Genomic DNA, 24109 nt, shown 5'->3' with positions numbered 1-24109 from the left:
GCTGGCTGCCTAGTGTTCCAATGACTCTAACGCTCTCTTCTCTGTCATTGCCAGGGCCCCCCATGCTGAGGAACGTGGGGTACCCGGAGCCAGGAACGTGGGGTACCCAGAGCCGACCCCCAGACCAACATAACGTGAGGGGGGCTGTAGAGCCATGGGGGGGCTGGGAGGGGGAACGGGGGGGGGGGGGCAGGAGCAGAATAAACCTGTGTTTTTCTACAGTGCTGCCTTGATTTATTTACAGGGGCTGGGAGCCAGGACTCCTGGGTTCTCTGCCCAGCTTCCCCCCCACCCCCAGCACTGGCTAACGAGTCGGGCTGGTCCGTTACGGGAGCAGGCCAGGACCCCAGAGCTTTTTCTACTCTAGTTCCTCAGCCCCGGCTGGGCCCCTCCCGTCCTCTCCCCACAGGGTATATTCCTTCACTCGCTTCCTTCTCCCGCTCACTTCTTCCTCGCCCTCCTATTGCTCGCTTCTTCCTTCTCCCGCTCGCTTCTTCCTCGCCCTCCTCCTATCGCTCGCTTCCTTCCTTCTCCTGCTCGCTTCTTCCTCACCCCTCTCCTCCCATCGCTCGCTTCCTTCCGTCTCCCGCTCACTTCTTCCTCGCCCTCCTATCGCTCGCTTCCTTCCTTCCCCCGCTCACTTCTTCCTCCCCCTCCTCCTCCCCCCATCACTAGCTTCCTTCCTTCCCCGCTCACTTCTTCCTCACCCTCCTCCTCCCATCGCTCGCTTCCTACCTTCTGCCGCTCACTTCTTCCTCACCCCTTTCCTCCCATCGCTCGCTTCCTTCCTCGCCCTCCTCCCATCGCTCGCTTCCTTCCTTCTCCCGCTCGCTTCTTCCTCCACCCTCTCCTCCCATCGCTCGCTTCCTTCCTCCTCCCGCTCGCTTCTTCCTCACCCCTTTCCTCCCATCGCTCACTTCCTTCCTCCTCCCGCTCGCTTCTTCCTCACCCCTTTCCTCCCATCGCTCGCTTCCTTCCTTCTCCCGCTCACTTCTTCCTCCTTCCTCTCCTCCCACCGCTCGCTTCCTTCCTCCTCCCGCTCGCTTCTTCCTCACCCCTTTCCTCCCATCACTCGCTTCCTTCCTCGCCCTCCTCCCATCGCTCGCTTCCTTCCTCCTCCCGCTCGCTTCCTCCTCATCCCTCTCCACCCATCGCTCACTTCCTTCCTCCTCCCGCTCGCTTCTTCCTCACCCTTCTCCTCCCATCGCTCGCTTCCTTCCTCCTCCCGCTCGCTTCTTCCTCACCCTTCTCCTCCCATCGCTCGCTTCCTTCCTCCTCCCGCTCACTTCTTCCTCACCCTTTTCCTCCCATCGCTCGTTTCCTCCTCCCGCTCGCTTCTTCCTCACCCTCCTCCTATCGCTCGCTTTGTTCCTCCTCCCGCTCGCTTCTTTCTCACCCTCCTCCTATCGCTCACTTTGTTCCTCCTCCCGCTCGCTTCTTCCTCACCCTTCTCCTCCCATCGCTCGCTTCCTTCCTCCTCTCGCTTCTTCCTCACCCTCCTATCGCTCGCTTCCTTCCTTCTCCCGCTCACTTCTTCCTCACCCTTCTCCTCCCATCGCTCGCTTCCTTCCTTCCCCTGCTCGCTTCTTCCTCACCCTCCTCCTCCCATCGCTCGCTTCCTACCTTCTGCCGCTCACTTCTTCCTCACCCTCCTCCCATCACTCGCTTCCTACCTTCTGCCGCTCACTTCTTCCTCACCCTCCTCCCATCACTCGCTTCCTTCCTCCTCCCGTTCACTTCTTCCTCACCCCCTCTTCCCATCGCTCGCTTCCTTCCTTTTCCCGCTCGCTTCTTCCTCACCCCCTCCTTCCATCACTTGCTTTATTCCTCCTCCCGCTCGCTTCTTCCTCATCCCTCTCCTCCCATCGCTCGCTTCCTTCCTCCTCCCGCTCGCTTCTTCCTCACCCTTCTCCTCCCATCGCTCGTTTCCTTCCTTCCCCTGCTTGCTTCTTCCTCACCCTCCTCTTCCCATCGCTCGCTTCCTACCTTCTGCCGCTCACTTCTTCCTCACCCTCCTCCCATCACTCGCTTCCTTCCTCCTCCCGCTCGCTTCTTCCTCACCCCCTTCTCCCATCGCTTGCTTCCTTCCTTTTCCCCGCTCGTTTCTTCCTCACCCCTCTCCTCCCATCACTCGCTTCCTTCCTCCTCCCGCTCGCTTCTTCCTCACCCCTCTCCTTCCATCACTTGCTTTATTCCTCCTCCTGCTCGCTTCTTCCTCATTCCTCTCCTCCCATCGCTCGCTCCCTTCCTCCTCCCGCTCGCTTCTTCCTCACCCTTCTCCTCCCATCGCTCGTTTCCTTCCTTCCCCTGCTCGCTTCTTCCTCACCCTCCTCCTCCCATTGCTCGCTTCCTACCTTCTGCCGCTCACTTCTTCCTCACCCTCCTCCCATCACTCGCTTCCTTCCTCCTCCCGCTCACTTCTTCCTCACCCTTCTCCCATCACTCGCTTCCTTCCTTTTCCCGCTCGCTTCTTCCTCGCCCTCCTCCTCCCATTGCTCGCTTCCTTCCTCCTCTCATCGCTTCTTCCTCACCCTCCTATCGCTCGCTTCCTTCCTTCTCCCGCTCACTTCTTCCTCACCCTTCTCCTTCCATTGCTTGCTTTATTCCTCCTCCCACTCGCTTCTTCCTCATCCCTCTCCTCCCATTGCTCGCTTCCTTCCTCCTCCCGCTTGCTTCTTCCTCACTCTTCTCCTCCCATTGCTCGCTTCCTTCCTCCTCTCGCTCGCTTCCTCACTCCTCTCCTCCCATCGCTCGCTTCCTTCCTTTCTTTTCCCGCTGGCTTCTCCCACTCCCTTCTTCTATTACTCGCTTCTTCTGTCGCTCACTTCTTATCTCTGTACCACTCACATCTCTTCATTTTTGTATCGCTCACTTTTTCTCCTCTTCCTTCCGTCACTCACTTCTCTTCCTGCTTGACTCCCTTTTTTCTTTTGTCTTGCCTTTTCTATCATTTCTTTCCTTTACCTTCCTTTCCTCCCTCCTTCTGTCCCCCTCACTTGCTTTCTTCCTTCTCTCCTTTTCCTCCCCCAGCTCTTGTTTCCCCATCACTGGCGTCTCGCGGTTCTCTGCCTGAGCCGCACAAAAGCGTCCCTGAAGCAGAAGCGAAGGCGAGTCCAGTCCCTCCCAGGCGTGGATGCACTCAACCCACCAGACACAGCGGCCAGGAGTAGATGGGCCCCGCAGGCAAACTGCATTATCTCCTCCCCCCCCCCCCCCCCCCGGTCCCAATGTGGGCTCCGCGCCGGCACGGCCCAGGCTGGGAGGATGGGCTGCAGCAGGGCACGTGGGGGGCAGCGTATCCATCCTCGGCCTCAGACCATCGAAACCCCACAACTCCAGCACTGCTGATGCTCTCGAGTTATAGCAACAATAGGAAAGCGTCAGCCAAGGGTTTAGTGGAGTATGTAGGGAAGGGGCTCAACAAGCGCTGAGATGCAGCCACCTCTGGGGCGGGAAAGCTGGGGAACAGCCGCACATAACGCCACAAGGACGGCTTACCTGGGCCAGATACCCCGACTCCCGACCCGTAGATAGGGACAGACTTACCACTTGGAAATTGCAGGCAGCAACATCCCCCCCAACCTCTCCCCCCCCACACCAGTCCCAGGAGCCACGGGGGCCGTGGCTTATTTAGAGGGGCAGAGAACAGAGCCCGAGCCCCTGAAATATTCATCGGTGCAAGAGAAAAACCCAGGGGGAGGCTGGGAAAGGGCACGGTGGAGCAGGGGAGGGGTCACTGGGGGTGAGTCCAGCAGCAGTGGTGGGGTCCATGGGGGCTGGTCAACTTCAGCTCTAGGGCACCAATTCACAGAGACCCCCCAAGTCTCCACCCCCACCCCGCCCAACCCCCCTTCGCCCTGCAGCCAGTCCTCCACCCCCCCCATGCTCCCACCCAGCCCCCTCTCTCTCCAGCACTGCCCCCCAACCTATCCCCACCCCCCAATCCTCACCCCCATCCTTCCACCCCCCATACCTCATCCACCCCACCCAATCTCAAATCAACCTGCCCCACTCCTCTAGTTCCATCTGCCCCCCACCATCCCAGGCCCCATCCCCCTTGGGGTTCTCAGCCACGCCTGGTTGAGGTGGGGGGATGATCCCAGCTGGGGGGGCAGGCCTGGGCTCCTCCCATCTGAGAAGGGGCAGGGAGCTCACAGACACACACGCACATGCACCCCACCCCACGCCCCATTAGCAAGTAAAACTGAATAGGGCAAGAGCCCCACCTTGTGGCCAGATGGGGAACTACATATGGACAGGCTCCCGGACAAAGCAAAGGGGGTGGGGATGGGGGCCCGGGGCCTTTCCCCTCTAGGGGACGCCAGTCCCGATCCGGACGGGGGGCACCGGGGCTGTAGGGTGGGGGGAAGGGTCAGTATCCGTCTCCCATGGGTGGATCGTGGGCTGCTTGTGGAACCCATCTGGTGCCCATCATCTAGGGCTCCCCCCAATGAGGGTGATCACAACACTTTACAAAGGTGTGTTTATTACAGGGCAGCTTAACCCCCCCCAGCCTCCCCCCCCACAAGGGGCTCTGGGGCCCAGAGGGGTGCTCAAATGTCCAGAGTGCTCAGGTATTCCAGCCAGTCACGCAGGGATGGCGTTTCCTGGGGGGGCTGGGAGGGGAGAGAGAGAGGCAGGTTAGAGGACTTGAAGGGGGGAGGCTGGGTCAACAGATGGGGAAACTGAGGCACAGAAAGAGGGAGGGGCAGCGAGCAAAGGATAGAATCCAGGAATCCTGTCCTGGGTTCCCCCCCAGCTCTGCCGGTGCCCCTCACTCCTGACCCGCAGCCCCCTGCTAGCCCAGCCCTGGGCTCCCCCCAGCTCTGCCGGTGCCCCTCACTCCGGACCCGCAGCCTCTGGCGGTCTCCCAGATCTCTCCCCATCCACTCACCTTCCAGGCCCCAGGGTCCCCAGGGCCATGCTGCCCTTGCACCGCCAGCAGTCGGACGCCCCCACTCCCCAGGTATCCCGGCTCCACCGCCAGCGTCCAGACGGCGGAGGGCTGCAGGAAGCGGAGCCGGCGCTCCTGGGGCTGCCAGTCGATGGGGAACCTGCAGGGCGGGAGGGAGGGGGACTCAGTGCTGCCCCCTACAAGGTGGGGGCTGGTGGGGTGGGGCGGGGGACAGACCTGGTCTGCAGGGCCTGGATCTCAGTCAGCAGTGGGGCCAGCCGGCTGTAGCTGTGCTGCAGCTCTAGGATGGTGCCCCGGACGTCAGCGCCGGGCGCGGGGGCTGGGAAGAGGGGACTGGGGCTCTGTGGGGCAGAGAGAGAGACAGACACACCGACCTCCGGGTCAGACCCAGCCAGCCTGCCCCCCCTCCCCCCAACCCTCCCCGGGTCCCACCCAGCCAGCCTGCCCCCCCAATCCTCTCCGGGTCCCACCCAGCCAGCCTGCCCCCCTGAACCCTTCCTGGGTCAGACCCAGCCAGCCTGCCCCCCTGAACCCTTCCTGGGTCAGACCCAGCCAGCCTGGCCCCCCACAACCCTCCCTGGGTCCCACCCAGCCAGCCTGCCCCCCTGAACCCTCCCCGGGTCCCACCCAGCCAGCCTGCCCCCCCCCCCCAATCCTCTCCGGGTCCCACCCAGCCAGCCTGCCCCCCTGAACCCTTCTTGGGTCAGACCCAGCCAGCCTGGCCCCCCACAACCCTCCCTGGGTCCCACCCAGCCAGCCTGGCCCCCCACAACCCTCCCCGGGTCCCACCCAGCCAGCCTGCCCCCCCCCAACCCTCCCCGGGTCCCACCCAGCCAGCCGTGCCCCCCCCCAACCCTCCCCGGGTCCCACCCAGCCAGCCGTGCCCCCCCCCAACCCTCCCCGGGTCCCACCCAGCCAGCCGTGCCCCCCCCCAACCCTCCCCGGGTCCCACCCAGCCAGCCTGCCCCCCCCCAACCCTCCCCGGGTCCCACCCAGCCAGCCTGGCCCCCCACAACCCTCCCCGGGTCCCACCCAGCCAGCCTGCCCCCCCCAACCCTCCCCGGGTCCCACCCAGCCAGCCATGCCCCCCCCCAACCCTCCCCGGGTCCCACCCAGCCAGCCTGCCCCCCTGAACCCTTCCTGGGTCAGACCCAGCCAGCCTGGCCCCCCCCCAACCCTCCCCGGGTCCCACCCAGCCAGCCTGCCCCCCTGAACCCTTCCTGGGTCAGACCCAGCCAGCCTGGCCCCCCACAACCCTCCCTGGGTCCCACCCAGCCAGCCTGCCCCCCCCCCATCCCCTCCGGGTCCCACCCAGCCAGCCTGGCCCCCCACAACGCTCCTTGGGTCAGACCCAGCCAGCCTGGCCCCCCTGCCCCCAGGCCATTACTCACCCGCACCCTGACGCTCCCATCCTCCGCCCAGCACAAGGTGAGCCTCAGCGGCTGGGGGTCGGGGGTCGCTGCCTGGGGGTCAGGGGTCATCAGCTGGGGGCCGGGCGTCAGCTCCATGTCGATTTCATCAGCAGAGGCAGAGACCAGCCGGACCCCTTGGAGGGTCTCCAAGAGCTGGCAGAGGGCTGAACTCCTGGGGGGAGAGAGCAGGTCGCCTGGGTTCCATCCCCGACTCCATGCAGGGGGGGGAGGTCTAATGATTAAAGCAGAGGGGGCTGGGAGCCAGGACTCCTGGGTTCTCACCTCTCCACCTTCTCCCTCCAGCCGCTGGCAACACACTCCTGGCTCTGGAGCTCCCCCTGCAGCCGGTGCAGTTCCTGGCGCTGAGCCTCCAGCCGGCTCCGCAGCAAAGCCGCCTGCTCCTCCACCTGCTGCTGCCGCTCCTCCAGCTGCTGCTGGATTGGGGGGGGGGGGGGGAGAACGGGACAGTGAAATGGGGCAGCTGCTGCTCTGACCAGTCCCACTGCTCCTCCCACAATCAACCCACCAGCCCTTCCTAGAATAGTCCCAACCACCCCCCACTTGTCCTCTCCCCCCACTGATTGGCTCCAAAAGGTCCCCCCACAGACCCCTGGGTCAGTACCTGCTCCTTCTGCCGTCTCTCCCGGGCGTCCCTTGCCTTCTTCTCAGCCTCATGTCTCTGTGGGGAGAGGGGAGCTGGTGGCAACGCTGGGGTCCCTGTGACCGCCTAGGCAGCTAGTGGCAGCAGTGGGATGGAAACTGCAGGGCCCCTCCCCCCAGGGGAGTTGGTGGCAGTGGTAGGATCCCTGGGGAGCTGGTGGCAGTAGTGGGATGGAAACCACAGGGCCCCTCCCCCAAGGACCAAGGGGACCTGGTGGCAGAAGTGGAATCCCTGGAGCTCCTGGGGCAGCTGGTGGCAACAGTGGGATCCCCACATTCACACACGCCCAGGACAGGACCATACCTGGGCCTCGTATTGCACCAGAGCCTCCTTCAGCCGCTGCGCCAGGTGCTGGCCCTTCTCCAGCTGGGCCAGCACACAGGGCACTGCCCCCTCGATGGCTTCCACCCGCTGCTGGTAGCCAGCCTTCAGCTCCTTCCACTGCTGCTTGGCTTGCACCATTTCGCTCCCTGGGCCGGGGAGGGTGGCAGGAGGGAAAGAGGCAGTGCATCAAACTGATGAGTCCTAGCTGTGAGCCACCATGGCTCTAACCCACTCTAGCCTCCACTCCCCTCCCAGAGCTGGGGTGAAAACCCAGGAGTCCGGGCTACTCACGGACGGCTGCCTCTGTGGTCTTCTGGTCAAAGGGGGCGGAGTCCCTCTGGTCCAAGAATTCCAGCAGGAATTTGACCACGTGGAGCTGGCTGCACATCCACTTCTGCTTCTTCCGTGTGTCCTAGGGAGCCATGGTAGGGGGAAATTACAGCCGGCGCCCCCTGGAGGGGAAAGGCCCCATTGCCCACCCTGAGTCAGCCAGTCCCACGCCCTGGTCAGGATGAGAGCCAGCGCCTCCTAGGGGGGACAGGCCCCGTGTTCCATTCCCCACTTGCCTGGGCCAGCCAGTCCCCACCCCTGGGGCTGGATCAGAGCTGGTGCCCCCTAAAGGCAGAGGCCCGCTGCCCCATCACTCACCACAGCATGCTCCACCAGGACTTTGGCTGGCAGCTCTGCCTCCAGCTCCTCTCGGGTCGGCCCCTCGAAAGCCAGCGCCTCATCCAGCTGGGCCAGGAGCCTGTGGGGAGGGGCAGGGAGAGGGTCACGGCCAGGGAGCGATAGGCCCAGCCTGCGAGGAGCCCCAGCCCCTAATTCGCTCGTACGATGGCAGAAGCCCAAGATTCCCGGCCCTCGTGCTCCTTTCTGAGCCACCGCGGATGGAAGGATTCCCGTGGCAGCTGATTCTGGGGTGGGGATAACACCCCGGAGGCTTCAACGCCTACTGCACCACCAACCTCATCTCCTTGCTTGGACTCCCCCAGGCCTTGATCTCTGCCCTAGAGGCAACACTCTGGCCAAATCTCCCCCTACAGAGCCCCAGTCCCACAGCCGAGCCCTTTCCACCCATGAGATGAAGAACCAGGGGAGTCATCTTTGCTCTACGCCAGCTTCCACCATGGAGACACTGGCCCCCTAAAGGGCCCCTCTCTCTTCTCCCGCCCCAGATCTCCTGGGTTCTCCCCCCATCCCTGGAGGGTGACTCACGCGCCCACAGCAAGAAAACCTCCAATGAAGCGGCCAACTCTGGCCCCAATAAGCTACCCGGGGCAATAAACTGCTCCGGCCATCCCACATATCCACTCCCTACATCGTACCCCAGCTCCGAGAGAATCACGAGCACTGAGGAAGTCTGGGACCTGCCCCGTCTATATACAGTGGCCAACAGTCACCCGGCGGATTCTCCTTAAGAAGTTCAGGCCACCACAAAGGAGTCCGGACTCAAGACACGGCAGTCAGAACTGGCCCTGCTTCCCATTGAAATCCAGGGATGGGAGCGTGGCCTTGGATGGATTTAGAGGGCACAAGGGACTAGCCCTGCCGTCTTAACCACGCGTAGCTGGCGAAGGAATTCAGGATGAGATCGGGGAGCCAGACATCGAGATATGAGAACTTTATTGAGGATTTAAATACTGACTAGGAAAATTGCAGTTTTCGAAAAAAAGATATGGACAAGCCAACCCCACATCGTGCCTACTTCTGACAGAGACCTTCTGATGAAGAGACAAGAAGAGTTTAGTGGAGGACGCCCCATAAGCGGGTATCTGCCACCCCAATGTGCCCACTAGACGTCAGACATTCACCTTACTTTAATACCCTTTCTCCTATCCACCCATTTGTGGCTGGCAGCCATGTTTAATTTGCTCGCCGGGCCCGGTCCACGCGGGGTGTTCCAGGTAACTGTAATTGGGGGACCCCAATTGCTACCACCAGCTATTCGAGGCTGGACATTCCCCCAGTGTTTCCAACAGGTTAACATGGCGAACCTCAGGGTTACGTGCACCAAAATTGGGGGGCAATTTTGTTAATTTGTGGTGTCCTTGTTTCTCCCCCAATACACACAACTAAGTCTTAGAACGTTAGGTAACATACTTAAACAGAGAGAAGATGGATGAGAAAATATCTGATATTGGACCAACTTCTGTTGGTGGGAAAGAGACAATAGAGCCTGAAGAAGAGCTTGAAAGCTTAAATCTCAAACTAATTACCAAGCCTATTTCATTATTTATAAGTTTATTCCTCAATAATTGCATAACAGCATCTTTAGCACCATTTTGTCACCGCCCTTTGTGACCAAAGAGGACACCGACATCTCGCGGGTGCGGCTGTGGCTAAAAATGGACATTGGCGTTCTCCGTGACACCAGATTTACTGATGATGGGCGATTCACAGAGATCGGAGTGGGGTACATGCTCTCCTGGTGAGGTCGTCCAGCCTCAGCGCCATGACAAGCAGGTGTTGGCTTTGAAATCAGCAACTGCATTGTTCCCAAGCTTGAAAGTCTACCTAAAGGCAGAAGTGACCATCTTATGGGTCTATGGTTGCCTTTGAAATGTAAGTACATTACCATGAGCAGCACGTACATCCCTACCATGAGAAATGCAGATGACGTGGAAAAAAAATTATAGTGACTTTGACAAACTCATCATGTCAACGTCAGATAAGCTAATCATCATGGACTTTTAACGCAAAGGTTGGAAGTAATGGGGTAATCTGGCGGAACGCCATTGGACACAATGGGACTCAGAAAGAGAATAGCAATGGTCGCACACACTAAGTAGCAGAGTTCAAGGGGAAATTAGCAATTGCAAACGGCTTTTTCCACCTATCTGACAAAACAAAAATGTCACAGGCAAGCCCAAGGTCCAAACAACAGCATCTTATTGACTGCATTGTTGATTGGCAGCGAGTTCGACAAGTCACTGTAGCCATGCATGGGGCAGACCACTCCAAACTGTTGTTAGTAATTCAAGTGGCACAGCGTAAGTCATCCTCTAAACCAGTCAGACGACTCAGCATAAAGCGATTTGAGCACAGATTAGTTTCAACATCAGGACAAGTTTTCCAAGATCTGGTCAATGGTGTAAGGTCAACAGAAGTGTCTCCATCTCCTTCAGGCCTGCAATGGTCTCCAGCGGGTCTAGCCAACAACCGGACAATATTAGTCCCCACAAAGTGCAACTCCAAGCTCATCTAGATCCATCAACATCTGGATTCAAATGTGGAACCGGAACCACTTCAGTGATGCTAATGGATGATCTATCAATGGATGAAGGAGAAATCTCCATTCTCTCATGCTCTGTGCCGTGTTCCTGTCAACTGTGATCTCGCTGTCTCGGCCAGGAAAGGCTGCAGGGTCCAGGAGAACGTTCTGAAATGGTTGGAGTCATTTTTAGAGTGACATTAGGATGGGCATCTTCACTTCCACCACTAGACCCCTCATGAGTGGAGTCCCATTAAAGGATCAAATCTCTGTCCACTCCTATCAAACACCTGTCAGACGACTCGGACTCAAGCCCTAACGACACGCAGCTAACTAGGCTTGGCCAAATTCATTCTTTTATGGATAGTAATGTTCATTTTTAAGCTTTATTCTGCAAGTTTTATCTAATTATGTTTTCACAGTCACACAAAATTTGGGAGGGTTGACGCATCTAATTGGTATTTTCACCCATTTAAATTTTCGCAGCCACGTGGCTTGATGGGCGTCTCAGCCAAGAACAATTTAACAATGGTCTCTAACAAGTTCTCAATGGGCATTTTTTGCCTCTCCGTAAATTTCGACACTCATCGGTGGAAATATTTAGTGTCAGTTTGGGTGCGTGCAGGCACAACCAACGTTTACCGCCATTTACAGATAAATATCTAATTTTCCATGTCTAGAGATGGCACCCAGATCTACTTATCCTCCACCACAGAGGACCAAATCTCCACCGGCTAGATGGCCAAATATTTGGGCAAGATCAGCCCACGAACGGAGAACAGCTGGACCCAAGCAGAGGCGATGCTGGAGGACCGAGCGGAGGAGTGCGAGGAGCTCCCAGACACCCCGCCGTCTCCTCCCGTGGTAGGTTCACGCCCACAGTTGCTCAGTTCGGAGGCTCGCGGCATGGCAACGCTTCCGACGTTGACGTTGCTGCTCAACTGGGAGACTCCAATCCGCGCCAGCAGACGACAACCCAGCCTCGGTTACACGATCGCCTCTCGGATGGAGCACGGCAACGCCGTCGACCTGGAGCCACCGGCGCAGAACGGGCAGGGCAGCCAGCCCGGCCGCGGCGCCACGCAGGGTCGCGGTCCAAGACTCGAGGCTGATCTTCGAGGCGCTCCAGGGTCAAGGATGGTCGAAATTGCCGGAGTCAGGGCAGGGTCGATGCGATCGGGACGGGACGGGCCCGGCGGGCGCCCAGGCGACGCGGTGTCCTCAGGGGCCTGCCTCGGACCCGTGTCCCTCGCCGAGCGCCGTACACAGAACCCCAACCACCCCCTCCGCGGGACACCCCCCTATTGAGGGGGACCCCAGCCCCCCCGGGACACACCATCGCCCCCCTATTGAGAGGGGGCCCCCCGCGGGACACACCATCGCCCCGCCCCATAGACGGGGAGCCCAGGCCCCCCAACTACTCACTCCCGGGCCTGCCCAGCCGCTGCCATCCCGCCACCGATTTGTTGTTCCAGCCGCCACCCGCGCTCGCGCCTTTTCCTTCAACGCTGTTGGCCCCGCCCCGGCCACCGAAAGAGCCAATCAGCAGGCGAGTTCCCTCAGGGGAGTCCCCGCCCAGACCTCCAAAGGCGCCAATCAGCAGGCGAGTTCCCTCAGGGAAGGCCCCGCCCGGGCCTCCGAAGGAGCCAATCAGCAGGCGAGTTCCCTCACGGGAGTCCCCGCCCAGACCTCCGAAGGCGCCAATCAGCAGGCGAGTTCCCTCAGGGAAGGCCCCGCCCGGGCCTCCGAAGGCGCCAATCAGCAGGCGAGTTCCCTCAGGGAAGGCCCCGCCCGGGCCTCCGAAGGCGCCAATCAGCAGGCGAGTTCCCTCACGGGAGTCCCCGCCCAGACCTCCGAAGGCGCCAATCAGCAGGCGAGTTCCCTCAGGGAAGGCCCCGCCCGAGCCTCCGAAGGCACCAATCAGCAGGCGAGTTCCCTCAGGGAAGGCCCCGCCCGGGACTCCCAAGGAGCCGGCGACAAGGCGGCCCCCTGGAGAGTGGCCGCCATGTTGGAGCCGGAAGAAATGGGGGCGGCCATCTTGAAACGGAGGTAGCAGGGGGCAGCCATCTAGGAACCACGAGAAGGGGGGTGTTCAGGTGGGGGCGGCCATCTTGGAACCATGGGGGCCGCCATGTTGGCATAGGGCAGGATCCTGAGGCCGCCATCTTAGGAGAGGCAGGAGGCTGGGGGGGAGGGGCAGGGGAAGCTACTGGCCGGGTTGGGAGGCTCCAAATTCTCTGTGCGCAGCGGGTGGGGGGAGGGAGTCAGGACGCCTGGGTCCTAATCCCAAACCCGCTCCCGGCCCGGAGATAACCCAGGAGTCCTGGCTCCCAGTCCCTCTCCTCAGCCCACGGGGAGGGGCGGGGCGGGGCGGGATCCAGGTGAGCCGCAGGTGTTGGCCCCGCCCCCGGCTATAAAGCACCTGCCCCCAGGTGCGGGTGGGGGAGGAGCCGCCATGGCCTGGACGCCTGAGAGCCGCAAGGGCCGAGCCCTGAGCGCCAGCAGCTGGGACCCCCCCGCCTGGAGGCGATTCCAGTAAGAGGGGGACAAGCAGCCCCCCCCCCGAGAACCCAGGAGTCCTGGCTCCCCCCTCCCCCCCCCGAGAACCCAGGAGTCCTGCAGCCCCCCCCCCTCTTGAGAACCCAGGAGTCCTGGCTCCCCTCTTCCCCCCCCCCCCGAGAACCCAGGTGTCCTGAGGGCCCCCCCTCCCTGTTGAGAACCCAGGAGTCCTGGCTCCCCTCTCCCTCTGCCCCCCCCCCCCCGAGAACCCAGGAGTCCTGGCTCCCCTCCCTCCCCCCCCCCCGAGAACCCAGGAGTCCTGGCTCCCCTCCCTTTCCCCCCCCCCGAGAACCCAGGAGTCCTGGCTCCCCCCTCCCCCCCGAGAACCTGCGGGCCCCCCTCCGCCTTGAGAACCCAGGAGTCCTGGCTCCTAGCCCCCCCCCCGCCCCGCTCTAACCACCAGACCCCCCCCCCGAGCCGGGGGGAGACCCCAGGGTAAGAGCCCTACCACTGCTGCAGTGCAAGTGGATCCCCTGGAATTGTGCAGGGGATTTTTCATGCAGAACCCAAAAGCTACCGAGGTGCAATGGGGCGGGGGGATGGCGATATGGCTGTGCATTGGGGTGGGGGGATGGTATTTAGGGTGCAGTGGGGGCTGTGCATGAGATGGGGGATCATAGGCTCCTCGACCCGTGGGGTGAGAAGGGACCGCCAGGGGCACCTAGTCTGACCCCCGACCACGCCGCAGGATTTAAACTATCCAAGACAGATGGCTCCAGCCTCCGCTCGAAACCTTCCTCGAAGGAGCTTCCACGACCTCCCGAGGCCTCGGTTCCATCGTCCTCCTGCTCTTCCCGGCCAGAAGTTTTCCCTGAGATTTAATCTCAGTCTGCTGTGCTGTAGTTTGAACCCACGGCCTCTCGTCCTGCCCTCTGGGGCAAGAGAGAACCACCTGTTGCCATCTTTTCTATGGCAGCCTTTGGAGTAGTCGAAGAGCGCTCGCATGTCCCCCCTTAATCTCTTTTCCAAACTGAGCGTTCCCACTTCCTGCAGCCTTTGCTCACGTGGCTGGTGTCTCACCCCTTTGATCGGCTTTGTCGCTCGCCTCTGGATCCTACCCAGTGTCTCCACATCCTTTCTGTGCATTGGTGACCAAAACTGGACACCGTCCTCCAGCTGCGGCCTAGCCTGGGCCGAGCAGAGCCGTCCTGTCACCTCCTGGGACCTGCAGCCACGCCTCTGTTAATGCAACCAAAAATTGTACGTGCTTTTTTTTTTTTTTTTTGCAACAGCATCTCATTGCTGACTCATGTCGAGGTTGTGATCCACCACAACTCCCAGCTCCTTCCCAGCAGCGCTTCTGCCCAGCTAGTTCTCCCCCGTTCTGTACTGGTGCACTTGGTTTTTCTTCCCAAAGTGTAGCCCGTCTTCACTGAATTTCATTTTGTTGGCTACAGCCGAGTTCTCCAGTTTATCAAGATCCCTCTGAATTGTAGCTCTGTCCTCCAAAGTGTTGGCAACCCCCCCCCTCGCTTTGTGCCATCTGTAAATTGGATCAGTCTGCTCTGTATACCTACCTCCAGGTACTTAATAAAGATGTAGAACACCACCGGATCCAGGACAGATCCCTGCGGATCCTCACTTGAGACCTCCTTCCAATCCGACATCAGTCCATGAACTGTTACACTTTGTTTGTGATTATTTAACCAATTCTGTATCCGCCTAATGGTAGTTCTGCCAAGCCCGCATTTCTCCAGCTTACTTATCAGACTGTCATGTGGGACATGTCAAAAGCAGAGCTGTCAATTAATTGCGGTTGACGGCAAGTGATTAACACAAAACAAATTAACTAGATTAAAAAAACAGTGGCGATTAATCACACTTTTAATCGCACTGTTAATACCAGAACACCAATTTCCATTGATGATCAATATTTGGTGATGTTTTTCCAGATTTTCAACTCTATTTCAATTACAACGCAGAATACAAAGTTTACAAGGTTCGCTTTGCAGCAGTACTTTTGATTACATGTAGTTGCACTGTAAAAAAGATAAACAAGAGAAATAATATTTTTCAGTTCACCTCAGCCCAGTGCTATAGGGCAATCTCTTTATCCTGCAGGTGCACCTTACAAGTGTTTAAAAAAAAAAAAAAAAAAAAAAGTTACATAATTGCGCTCAAAACCAAAGCAATCTAAAACTTTAGCGCTTGCAAGTCTACTCAGTCCTACTTCTCATTCAGCCAATCACTCAGATGAACTAGTGTGTTTACACTTCCGGGCGATCATGCTGCCCGCTTCTTATTTACACTGGTACCTGAAAGAGAGAGAACAGGTGTTTGCCTGGCACGGTTGTAGCCAGGGTCGCAAGGTATTTCTGGGCCAAACATACAAATCATGTGTGCCCCTTCGTACTTCGACCTGAAGTGAAATTGGGATTCAATCCTTGTTTAATAGTGAAATTAAACCCGCGATGGAGTGCCACTGTGTTTTTTGTTGTTGTTGTTTTTTAAATCTCGCGATTCACTGCAATTTTTTTTTCCCATCGGTTGACAGCCCTGGTCCAAAGCCTGGCTGAATCATAGAATATCAGGGTTGGGAGGGATCTCAGGAGGTATCTAATCCAAGCCCCTGCTCAAGGCAGGACCAATCCCCAACTAAATCATCCCAGCCAGGGCTTTGTCAAGCCGGGCCTTAAAAACCTCTAAGGATGGAGATTCCACCACCTCCCTAGGGAACCCATTCCAGTGCTTCACCACCCTCCTAGTGAAACAGTTTTTCCTAACATCCAAGTCCAGGTATAAAAATGTTTTTTCGAGCTAATGTTTAAAACGATCTTCCCAGGTTACGGAAAGCGTTTCTGTACATCTGGGTATAATGCTTCAAGCATCCCAAAGTACAAAGTGGGGTTTGCAAGTCATAAAATACATCTAGTCCATCATCTGCAATATCCCAACGGCTGGTTAATCAATTGAACGGTGCAGTGAAAATATTAGCACCCAACTATTGGGGTACATCATTCATCCCAAGTTCTACTGAGGTGTAGATGGTCCCTCAGTAACGGAGACTTTGGGATAGGCGGCCCCTTGGGAAATCTCATCCACCGAGCAGGATTTCAGTTGCTTTCCTGACTTCGCTTCTCCGTCTCTCTTCTGGTCTCCCCGATGTGGGGTGATCTGTCCCCGCGTTCCCCCCCTCCACCAAACCGGTTACCCCCACCCGTCAAAGGAGGAACTCAAGCTGGTGGGGCAGGCTTTGTGCCGGGCCCGGCTGCTGGCCATCAGCCCGGCTCTTCCAAGGCCGGGCAGCTCCGCTGCTTTGCAGGTTGCTCTGGTAGCAGCCCAGGCCCCGGTCCTGCTCCAGCCAGGTGTTTGCAAATATTGTCTTTCGCCAGGGGCTGGGACATTGCTTCAGCGCCCTGGGGGGCTGGTGCCCGGGGTGTAGAGGGGGGCTGGTTGCAGGGGAGATGGCGGGTGGGGGGCTGGGTGCATGTGGGGCTGCTGTCTGGGGGTGGGTGGGGGCCTGGTTGCATGGGGTGCGGGGGGCTGGTGCCTGGGTGCAGGGGGGGAGGTGGGGGCTGGTTGCAGGGGGGGGGGGGTTGGTGCACGGGGGGGCTGGTGCCTGGGTGCAGGGGGAGGGGACCGCTGCACTATTGGTTGATAATCCCCCCCCCGCCCTACACACACCCAGGCGCATGCGGCTGCGGGGCGGGGCGGGCTCCGTGGCCGCATCCGCCCCCAGCCGCTGCCGGCCCCGGGATTGAGGCCGGGACCCGCCCCAGGTACCAACCCCCCCCGCGGGTTTGCATCGCAGCGGCCCCTCCCCCGGATTGCAATGGGGGGGGCTCGCAGCAGGGCCCCCCCGCCCTGGGGTGCGACGCGATCCGTGCTGGGGGCGGGGCGGGGGGGGCTGCACCTCAATCTACCATGAGCAGCCCCCCCCCCCCCCCGCTGCTCTCCCTGCCTCGCCTCCCCCGCCCTAGCAACAACCTGAGCCAACCCATCATACTCCTGCCCCCCACCCCCATCCCATAATAACCCCTCCGGGGGGTCCCTCCTGGCCCCTGCACCCCCCCCGGCTGCAGGGGAAGGGGGGGCTGGGACCCCGAGGGGGCAGGGAGGGGGGTGACGGGCCCCCTGCCCCCTCTGTGCCGGGGCTGGGGGAGCCCCAGGGTTGGCTCTGTGCCCCCCTTTGCCCCCCCAGGCTCCCCCTGGCCAGCCCCCCCCCGCTGACTCTGTGCCCCCCTTTGCCCCCCCAGGCTCCCCCTGGCCAGCTCCCCCGAGGCGCCGGCCGGGACTGGCATGGCCGCAGTGTGGCAACAAGTGCTGGCTGTCGACGCGAGGTGAGGCGGGGGCCGGGCGGGCTCTCCCCTGGGGGGCACTGGGCTGGGGGTCACAGGGAGGCTCTTCCCTGGGGGGCACCGGGATGGGCAGGGGGCTCTTCCCTGGGGGGCGCCGGGCTGGGCGGGGTCACAGGGGGGCTGGAGGGGGTCACAGGGGTGCCGGGCCGGGGGCTCTCCCCTGGGGGGTGCCGGGCCGGGGGGGATCACAGGGGGGCTGGGCAGGGGGCTCTCCCCTGGGCGGTGCCGGGCTGGGGGTTACAGGGGGGCTCTCCCCTGGGCAGTGCCGGGCTGGGGGTCACAGGGGGGCTCTCTCACGCAGGTACAACGCCTACCGCACGCCCAGCTTCCCGCAGTTCCGCACCCAGTACATCCGGCGGCGCAGCCAGCTGCTGCGGGAGAACGCCAAGGCCGGGCACGACCCCGGCGCCCGCAAGCTGTACCTGCGGCTGCGCGCCCAGCTCCTGGCGCAGCGCTACGGGCCCCTCTCTGAGCAGAGCAGCTTCCGCGCCTACAGCAACAGCATCGTCCGCAGCAGCCGCACCACGCTGGACCGCATGGAGGTACGGGGGTGGCTCACCCAGCGCTAAGATGCAGCCACCTCTGGGGTGGGGCAGCTGGGGAACAGCTGCATATAACACCGCACGGGGGTGGCTCGCCCATGCTGAGATGCAGCCACTTCTGAGGCATGTCATCCGGGTGACCTGTCCATCTTCCCCTAGGACTTTGAGGATGATGCCCGGGCGTTGGGGGCCCGTGGCCATCGCCGCTCCGTCAGCCGCGGCTCCTACCAGCTGCAGGCGCAGATGAACCGTGCGGCGTACGACGAGCGGTGAGTGAGGGGGCGCCCGGGATGGGGGTACTCTGGGGGCGGTGCCCGCGCCTGCACCCCCATATCTCTCCGGGGCTCTGGCATGACAACCCCCAGAATCTGCCGTGACGCTGCCCGGCTTCTGCAAACCCCGGCAGCACTGCCCAGCCAGGTGGCACCGCGGCCCTGGACCTGGGCTCTGCTCCCAGCCGGTGGCAGAGCCCCCTGGCTGCCCCTACGCATAGGAGCCGGAGGAGGGATGTGCCGCTGCTTCCAGGAGCTGCACGGACCAGCCCCAGACCCCGCTCCTCGGCCGGGACGCCCGAGCGGGGCGAGCCCCGGACCCTGCTCCCCGGAGGGAGCTCGAGGGCTGGATTAAAACATCTGGAGTGCAGGATGCGTCCCCCGGGCTGTAGTTTGCCCACCCCTGGTGTAGTGGTTAGAGCATGGGGTTGGGGGCGGGCCGGGAGCCAGGACTCCTGGGTTCTCAGTGGCCGGTTCTGACACCCCACCCCCCCCCCCCCCCAGACCTCCCGGCAGCGTAGTGCCCACGTCGGTGGCGGAGGCCAGCCGGGCCATGGCCGGGGACACGACGCTGAGCGAGAACTATGCCTTCGCCGGCATGTACCACGTCTTCGACCAGCACGTCGACGAGGCCGGTGAGGGGTGGGGGGGCTGCTACCCACACCCCCTTCAGGGCAGGGGTCCCCTCGGAGCGAGACGGGGGACCAGCCCATGGAGTGGGAGGGGACTGGAAGTGGGGGACACTGGGTCATGGCATGTGGCCAGGACAGGTGCCCGATTGGGGGGCGGCTGTGGTGTGGAGAGCGGGGCCTAGAGGACAGCCTGTGTGGGGCAGAGGGGGTGGAGACACCGGAAGGGGGGGCATGCTCCCTGGGGGGGGCAGGGGTTAAATTCAAAGGGGGGCAGGGCCCTGTGGGAGGGGGCGATGGCCCCCCACCCCCCCTCACACCCCCTGCCTCCCCAGTGCCCAAGGTGCAGTTTGCCAATGACGACAAGCACCTGCTGGCCTGCTGCTCGCTGGATGGCACCATCTCGGTGTGCCAGCTGGCGCCCGCCCCGCCCGCCGTGCTGCGGGTGCTGCGGGGCCACAGCCGCGGCGTCTCCGACTTCGCCTGGTCCCTGTCCAACGACGTGCTGGTCTCCACCTCGCTGGACGCCACCATGCGCATCTGGGCCGCTGGCGAGGGCAAGTGCATCCGGCAGATCCCCGACCCCGACGGCGCCGAGCTGCTCTGCTGCGTCTTCCAGCCCATGAACAACAACCTCACTGTGGTGAGCGCCCGCCCGCCTGCCCCCCAACCCGCCCCCTAACCCACCCCCCAGCCCTCTGCCCCGGCCCCCAACCCGACCCCGACAGCGCCGAGCTGCTCTGCTGCGTCTTCCAGCCCATGAACAACAACCTCACCGTGGTGAGCCCCCAACCTGCCCCCTAACCTGCCCCCCAGCCCTCTGCCCCGGCCCCGACGGCGCCGAGCTGCTCTGCTGCGTCTTCCAGCCCATGAACAACCACCTCACCGTGGTGAGCGCCTGCCCCCCAGCCTGCCCCCCAGCCCGCCCCCCAGCCCTCTGCCCCGGCCCCCAACCCGACCCCGACGGCGCCGAGCTGCTCTGCTGCGTCTTCCAGCCCATGAACAACCTCCTCACCGTGGTGAGCGCCCGCCTGCTCCCTAACCCGCCCCCCAGCCCTCTGCCCTGCCCCCCAACCCGACCCCGACGGCGCCGAGCTGCTCTGCTGCGTCTTCCAGCCCATGAACAACAACCTCACCGTGGTGAGCGCCCGCCTGCCCCCTAACCCGCCCCCCCAGCCCTCTGCCCCGGCCCCCAGCCCGACCCCGACGGCGCCGAGCTGCTCTGCTGCGTCATCCAGCCCATGAACAACAACCTCACCGTGGTGAGCGCCCAACCTGCCCCCTAACCCGCCCCCCAACCCACCCCCCAGCCCGCCCCCCAGCCCCCAACCCGACCCCGACAGCGCCGAGCTGCTCTGCTGCGTCTTCCAGCCCATGAACAACCACCTCACCGTGGTGAGCCCCCAACCCGCCCCCCAGCCCTCTGCCCCGGCCCCCAGCCCGACCCCGACGGCGCCGAGCTGCTCTGCTGCATCTTCCAGCCCATGAACAACAACCTCACCGTGGTGAGCCCCCAACCTGCCCCCTAACCTGCCCCCCAGCCCTCTGCCCCGGCCCCCAACCCGACCCCGATGGCGCCGAGCTGCTCTGCTGTGACTTCCAGCCCATGAACAACAACCTCACCGTGGTGAGCCCCCAACCCGCCCCCCAGCCCTCTGCCCCGGCCCCCAACCCGACCCCAACGGCGCCGAGCTGCTCTGCTGCGTCTTCCAGCCCATGAACAACAACCTCACCGTGGTGAGCCCCCAACCTGCCCCCTAACCCACCCCCCAGCCCGCCCCCCGGCCCCCAACCCGACCCCGACGGCGCCGAGCTGCTCTGCTGCGTCTTCCAGCCCATGAACAACAACCTCACCGTGGTGAGCGCTAACCTGCCCCCTAACCCGCCCCCCAACCCACCCCCCAGCCCTCTGCCCTGCCCCCCAACCTGACCCCGACGGCGCCGAGCTGCTCTGCTGCGTCTTCCAGCCCATGAACAACCACTTCACCGTGGTGAGCGCCCGCCTGCCCCCTAACCCGCCTGCCCCTCGGCCTGCCCCCCTAACCCGCCCAGCCCCCAACCCGACCCCGAAGACGCCAAGCTGCTCTGCAGCGTCTTGTGGCCCATCAGCCCCTCCCCATGGGATGGGGCCGGGGGTCCCTGCGGGGGGGCAGGGGGCTGACGGCTCGGAGGCTCCCCCCGCAGGTGGGGAACGGGAAGCACAACCTGCACGTGGTGAACATCTCGACGGGGAAGAAGGTGAAGGGCGGGTCGAGCAAGCTGACGGGCCGGGTGCTGGCGCTCTCCTTCGACGCCCCCGGCCGCCTGCTCTGGGCCGGCGACGACCGCGGCAGCGTCTTCTCCTTCCTCTTCGACATGGCCACGGGTGAGCCGCCCCCGGGGCGGGCGGGGGGGCTGGGCTCCCCCCACCCCCCTGCCCTAACCGCCGCCTCTGCCCCCGCCCCACAGGGAAGCTGACCAAGGCCAAGCGGCTGGTGGTGCAGGAGGGCAGCTCCATCACCAGCATCTCAGCCCGCTCCTGGGTCAGCCGGGAGGCCCGCGACCCCTCGCTGCTCATCAACGCCTGCCTCAACAAGCTGCTCCTCTACCGGTGAGGGGGTCTGGGGGGTGCCGTGGGGCAGGGCCAGGCGCCGGGAGGTCCCTTGGGGCAGTGGGGGGGTGCTCTCTCCTGGCAGTCAGGGCATGCTGTGGGGCAGGGTGGGAATGCTCTCCCCTGGCAGGCAGAGCTGGGTGCCATGGGGAGGGCAGGGGGTGCTTTCCCTGGCAGTCAGGGCTGGGTACCCGTGGGTGGGGCAGGGAGGCTCAGTTGGGGGGCCCGCCCCAGCTCACGCCTGCTTTGCCCACAGGGTGGTGGACAACGAGGGGACCCTGCAGCTGAAGAGGAGTTTCCAGATCCAGCAGGACTCCCACCCCGTGCGCAGCATCTTCTGCCCCCTCATGTCCTTCCGCCAGGGGGCGTGCGTGGGTAAGAGCCGCCCCCCAGAGGGGCCCATGGGGCAGCCCCCTCTGCTGGGTCCCCGTCCCCTCAGCCCCCACAATCCCCTGGGGCGTGGGAGTCAGCCCACGGTTTCTCAAGCTTGCCGCTCAGCTCCCTCCCAGAATCCTCTGGAGGAAATCAATCCCCTCGGTTCTGACCCCCAGAACCCCTGGCTCTGCTCCTCCAGGGGGTTTCTGGGGCAGGCTCCACCCCCCAGGTGGCTTTGTGCCCCTGGCTCCGCCCCCCAGGTTCCTGAGCCAGGCTCCGCCCCGAGAGGGCTTGGTGGCACAGGCCCCACCCTTGACTCCACCCCTAAAGAGATCTACCTGCCAAGGCCCTGCCCCACCCTGGGGTTCTCAGGGCTGGGGCCCCGCCAACTCTGCCCCTCGGGTTCCTGACTCCGCCCCCTTGCAGTGACAGGCAGCGAGGACATGTGTGTCTACTTCTTCGACGTGGAGCGCGCCAGCCGGGCCATCGTGAACAAGCTGCAGGGGCACAGCGCCGCCGTGCTGGGCGTCAGCTTCAACTGCGACGAGAGCCTGCTGGCCTCCAGCGACGCCAAGGGCATGGTCATTGTCTGGCGCCGCGAGCAGAAATAGGGGCCCCGGACCCACCACCCCGCTCCCCCCAGAGCCGGGCTCCCTAACCCTGGCGGCTGAGGGGCCTGGGTGCCCTCTGACCCCATGTAACCCTTTGTGGTCCTTGCCCCCCCGCGTCGTGTCTTCTCCCTTGGGGTGGGGCCCCCCTGTGCTTCGCCCGCTTCCTCCCTCCCTCCTGCGAGCCAGGACGCCTGGGTTCTCTTGCTGGCTCTGGCCGGGGGGGGGGCCTCAGGCTGCTGGTGGGACTGGGGCAGGTCCCAGAGCTGCTGGCCCCCCTGCTGGTAAGGGGTTACATTATTTCCCCTGGGGGGGCAGGCCGCCATTGCTGCCATGTGTGGGCAGGTTGACCTACAGCCCTGCTTGATGCTGCTGGCTCTGCCCAGATCCCCGGGGGGGCCTCTGTGCGCGGGCCCCCCCCCAGCCATAGCCGTGGTACACGCAGGCAGAGGCAGCCTCTCGGAGTCTGTTCCCTCGGGCTGCCCTCGCTCCCCAGGGGTACGCTGCTGGCATGTCCCTTTGGGTCACAGCGGCCGCAGAGCCTCCGGCCTAGATAGCAGGACGCCTGGGTTCCATGGCTGGGCCAAAGTCCCTGTGCCTCAGTTTCCCCATCAGTATAAGAGGGTGAACGATACTGACAGGACCTGAGAGCTGCTGCTGGAAAGCGCTAGCAGAGGCCAAGTGTTACTAGGGGCTCCCTCCTCTGCCTTGGTGCCTGCTGCCTTCTGCTGTCCCCAGCCCCCCGACTCAATACCCCACAGCCCCCAGGAGGCCTGGTTCTCACAGGGGTGGATTCAGGCAGCTGAGGTCCCTGCCTTGTGCCAGCGGTGCTGGAGAAGGGCTCCCGTGCTGATGCCAGCATGGGAGGGAGGGCCAGGGCTGGACATATCTGCGGCCTGTGGAACTAGGGCCAACGGGCCCATTTAACCCTCACCTTCCATACAAATAACATCTGGGGTTTGGACCAATCCCAAATGTGAGAGTATAAAAGGACAGTTTGCCCAGCACTGAGATGCAACCACCTCTGGGGCGGGACAGCTAGGGAACAGCTGTGTATAACGCATCATGGGGCAGCTTGCCCAGCACTGAAAATGCAACAACCTCTGGGGAACAGCCACACAGCAAAACTGTCGGCCAGTTTAGGACAGGAAGTGAAGCAAACTCCTCCATCTGAGTTAGTTAAATCCAAATAATCTTTTCTCTGCACTAGCACCCCTCAGTGCTGGGGAAGAGCGGCCCCCCCCCTCCCCACTGGACCCCGTTCTCCAGCCATTATAACCATGGGGCACTGTTCCTGCGAGCCAAAAGAACCAGATACCACCACCAGTTGCAGAATCAAACCATCTAATTGCCTTGATCGCAGACATCAGCCCCGCTGCCCCCCAGCCCAGCTCCCTCCCCTCCCCTCCCCTCCCCCCCAATCAAAAATACCTGGTAGAAAAAGTCCTTTTACAAAATGCCCCAAATCAGTTTAAAAACACCCCCCCCCGCTGCTTTGCCGGTTGCATAGGGACGCAGGGTCAAGTGCGGCTTCAAGTTGAAAATTCCTGGATCCCCCCCAAACCGGCAGCTTCCCACAGGAGGCCGTGGCGCTCGATACACAGTAGACAGGGTCTTTACAGGGCCGTGGCAGAGCCAGGACGGCTCCGGCTCCGGCCTGGGAACCAACTGATTAAAATCCATGACAGCTGTTCCTATAAACCCCCCCTTGAC

The 24109-nt window shown here is 62.4% G+C and overlaps 2 protein-coding genes across 2 annotated transcripts; one reads left to right on the top strand and one right to left on the bottom strand.

Moving 5' to 3' along the window:
• Nucleotides 1-4553: 4553 nt before the first annotated feature.
• On the bottom strand, nucleotides 4554-11974 carry ZWINT (ZW10 interacting kinetochore protein). Its single transcript, XM_065423065.1, has 10 exons — nucleotides 11949-11974; nucleotides 7961-8060; nucleotides 7604-7724; nucleotides 7292-7458; nucleotides 6950-7006; nucleotides 6610-6761; nucleotides 6307-6499; nucleotides 5132-5256; nucleotides 4895-5054; nucleotides 4554-4616 (listed from the first exon to the last, which is right to left on the bottom strand). The coding sequence occupies exons 1-10, from the start codon at nucleotides 11972-11974 to the stop codon at nucleotides 4554-4556; spliced, it is 1164 nt and encodes a 387-aa protein (XP_065279137.1).
• Nucleotides 11975-17321: 5347 nt separating this feature from the next.
• Nucleotides 17322-23650, top strand: WDR13 (WD repeat domain 13). Its single transcript, XM_065423084.1, has 9 exons — nucleotides 17322-17362; nucleotides 17682-17922; nucleotides 18082-18191; nucleotides 18699-18829; nucleotides 19159-19466; nucleotides 21008-21188; nucleotides 21272-21413; nucleotides 21670-21788; nucleotides 22215-23650. The coding sequence occupies exons 1-9, from the start codon at nucleotides 17322-17324 to the stop codon at nucleotides 22397-22399; spliced, it is 1458 nt and encodes a 485-aa protein (XP_065279156.1). The 3' UTR covers nucleotides 22400-23650.
• The last annotated feature ends 459 nt before the right edge of the window (nucleotides 23651-24109 follow it).

The sequence above is a fragment of the Emys orbicularis genome, assembly GCF_028017835.1.
Source record: "Emys orbicularis isolate rEmyOrb1 chromosome 21 unlocalized genomic scaffold, rEmyOrb1.hap1 SUPER_21_unloc_2, whole genome shotgun sequence".
Lineage (NCBI taxonomy): Eukaryota > Metazoa > Chordata > Testudines > Emydidae > Emys > Emys orbicularis.
The sequence above is the reverse complement of the archived record's forward strand: the minus strand, read 5'-3'. Positions and strand labels throughout refer to the sequence as shown.

Coding starts and splice junctions, on each gene's coding strand:
- WDR13 (XM_065423084.1), top strand. CDS start 17,322: ATGGCCGCAGTGTGGCAACAAGTGCTGGCTGTCGACGCGAG. Junction 18,192..18,698: donor CGTGCGGCGTACGACGAGCG/GTGAGTGAGGGG, acceptor CCCCCCCCCCAG/ACCTCCCGGCAGCGTAGTGC. Junction 21,189..21,271: donor CCTCTTCGACATGGCCACGG/GTGAGCCGCCCC, acceptor CCCGCCCCACAG/GGAAGCTGACCAAGGCCAAG.
- ZWINT (XM_065423065.1), bottom strand. CDS start 11,974: ATGGCAGCGGCTGGGCAGGCCCGGGA. Junction 8,061..11,948: donor GCGGCTGGGCAGGCCCGGGA/GTGAGTAGTTGG, acceptor CCCTCCCCACAG/GCTCCTGGCCCAGCTGGATG. Junction 4,617..4,894: donor GGGACCCTGGGGCCTGGAAG/GTGAGTGGATGG, acceptor CTCCCCTCCCAG/CCCCCCCAGGAAACGCCATC.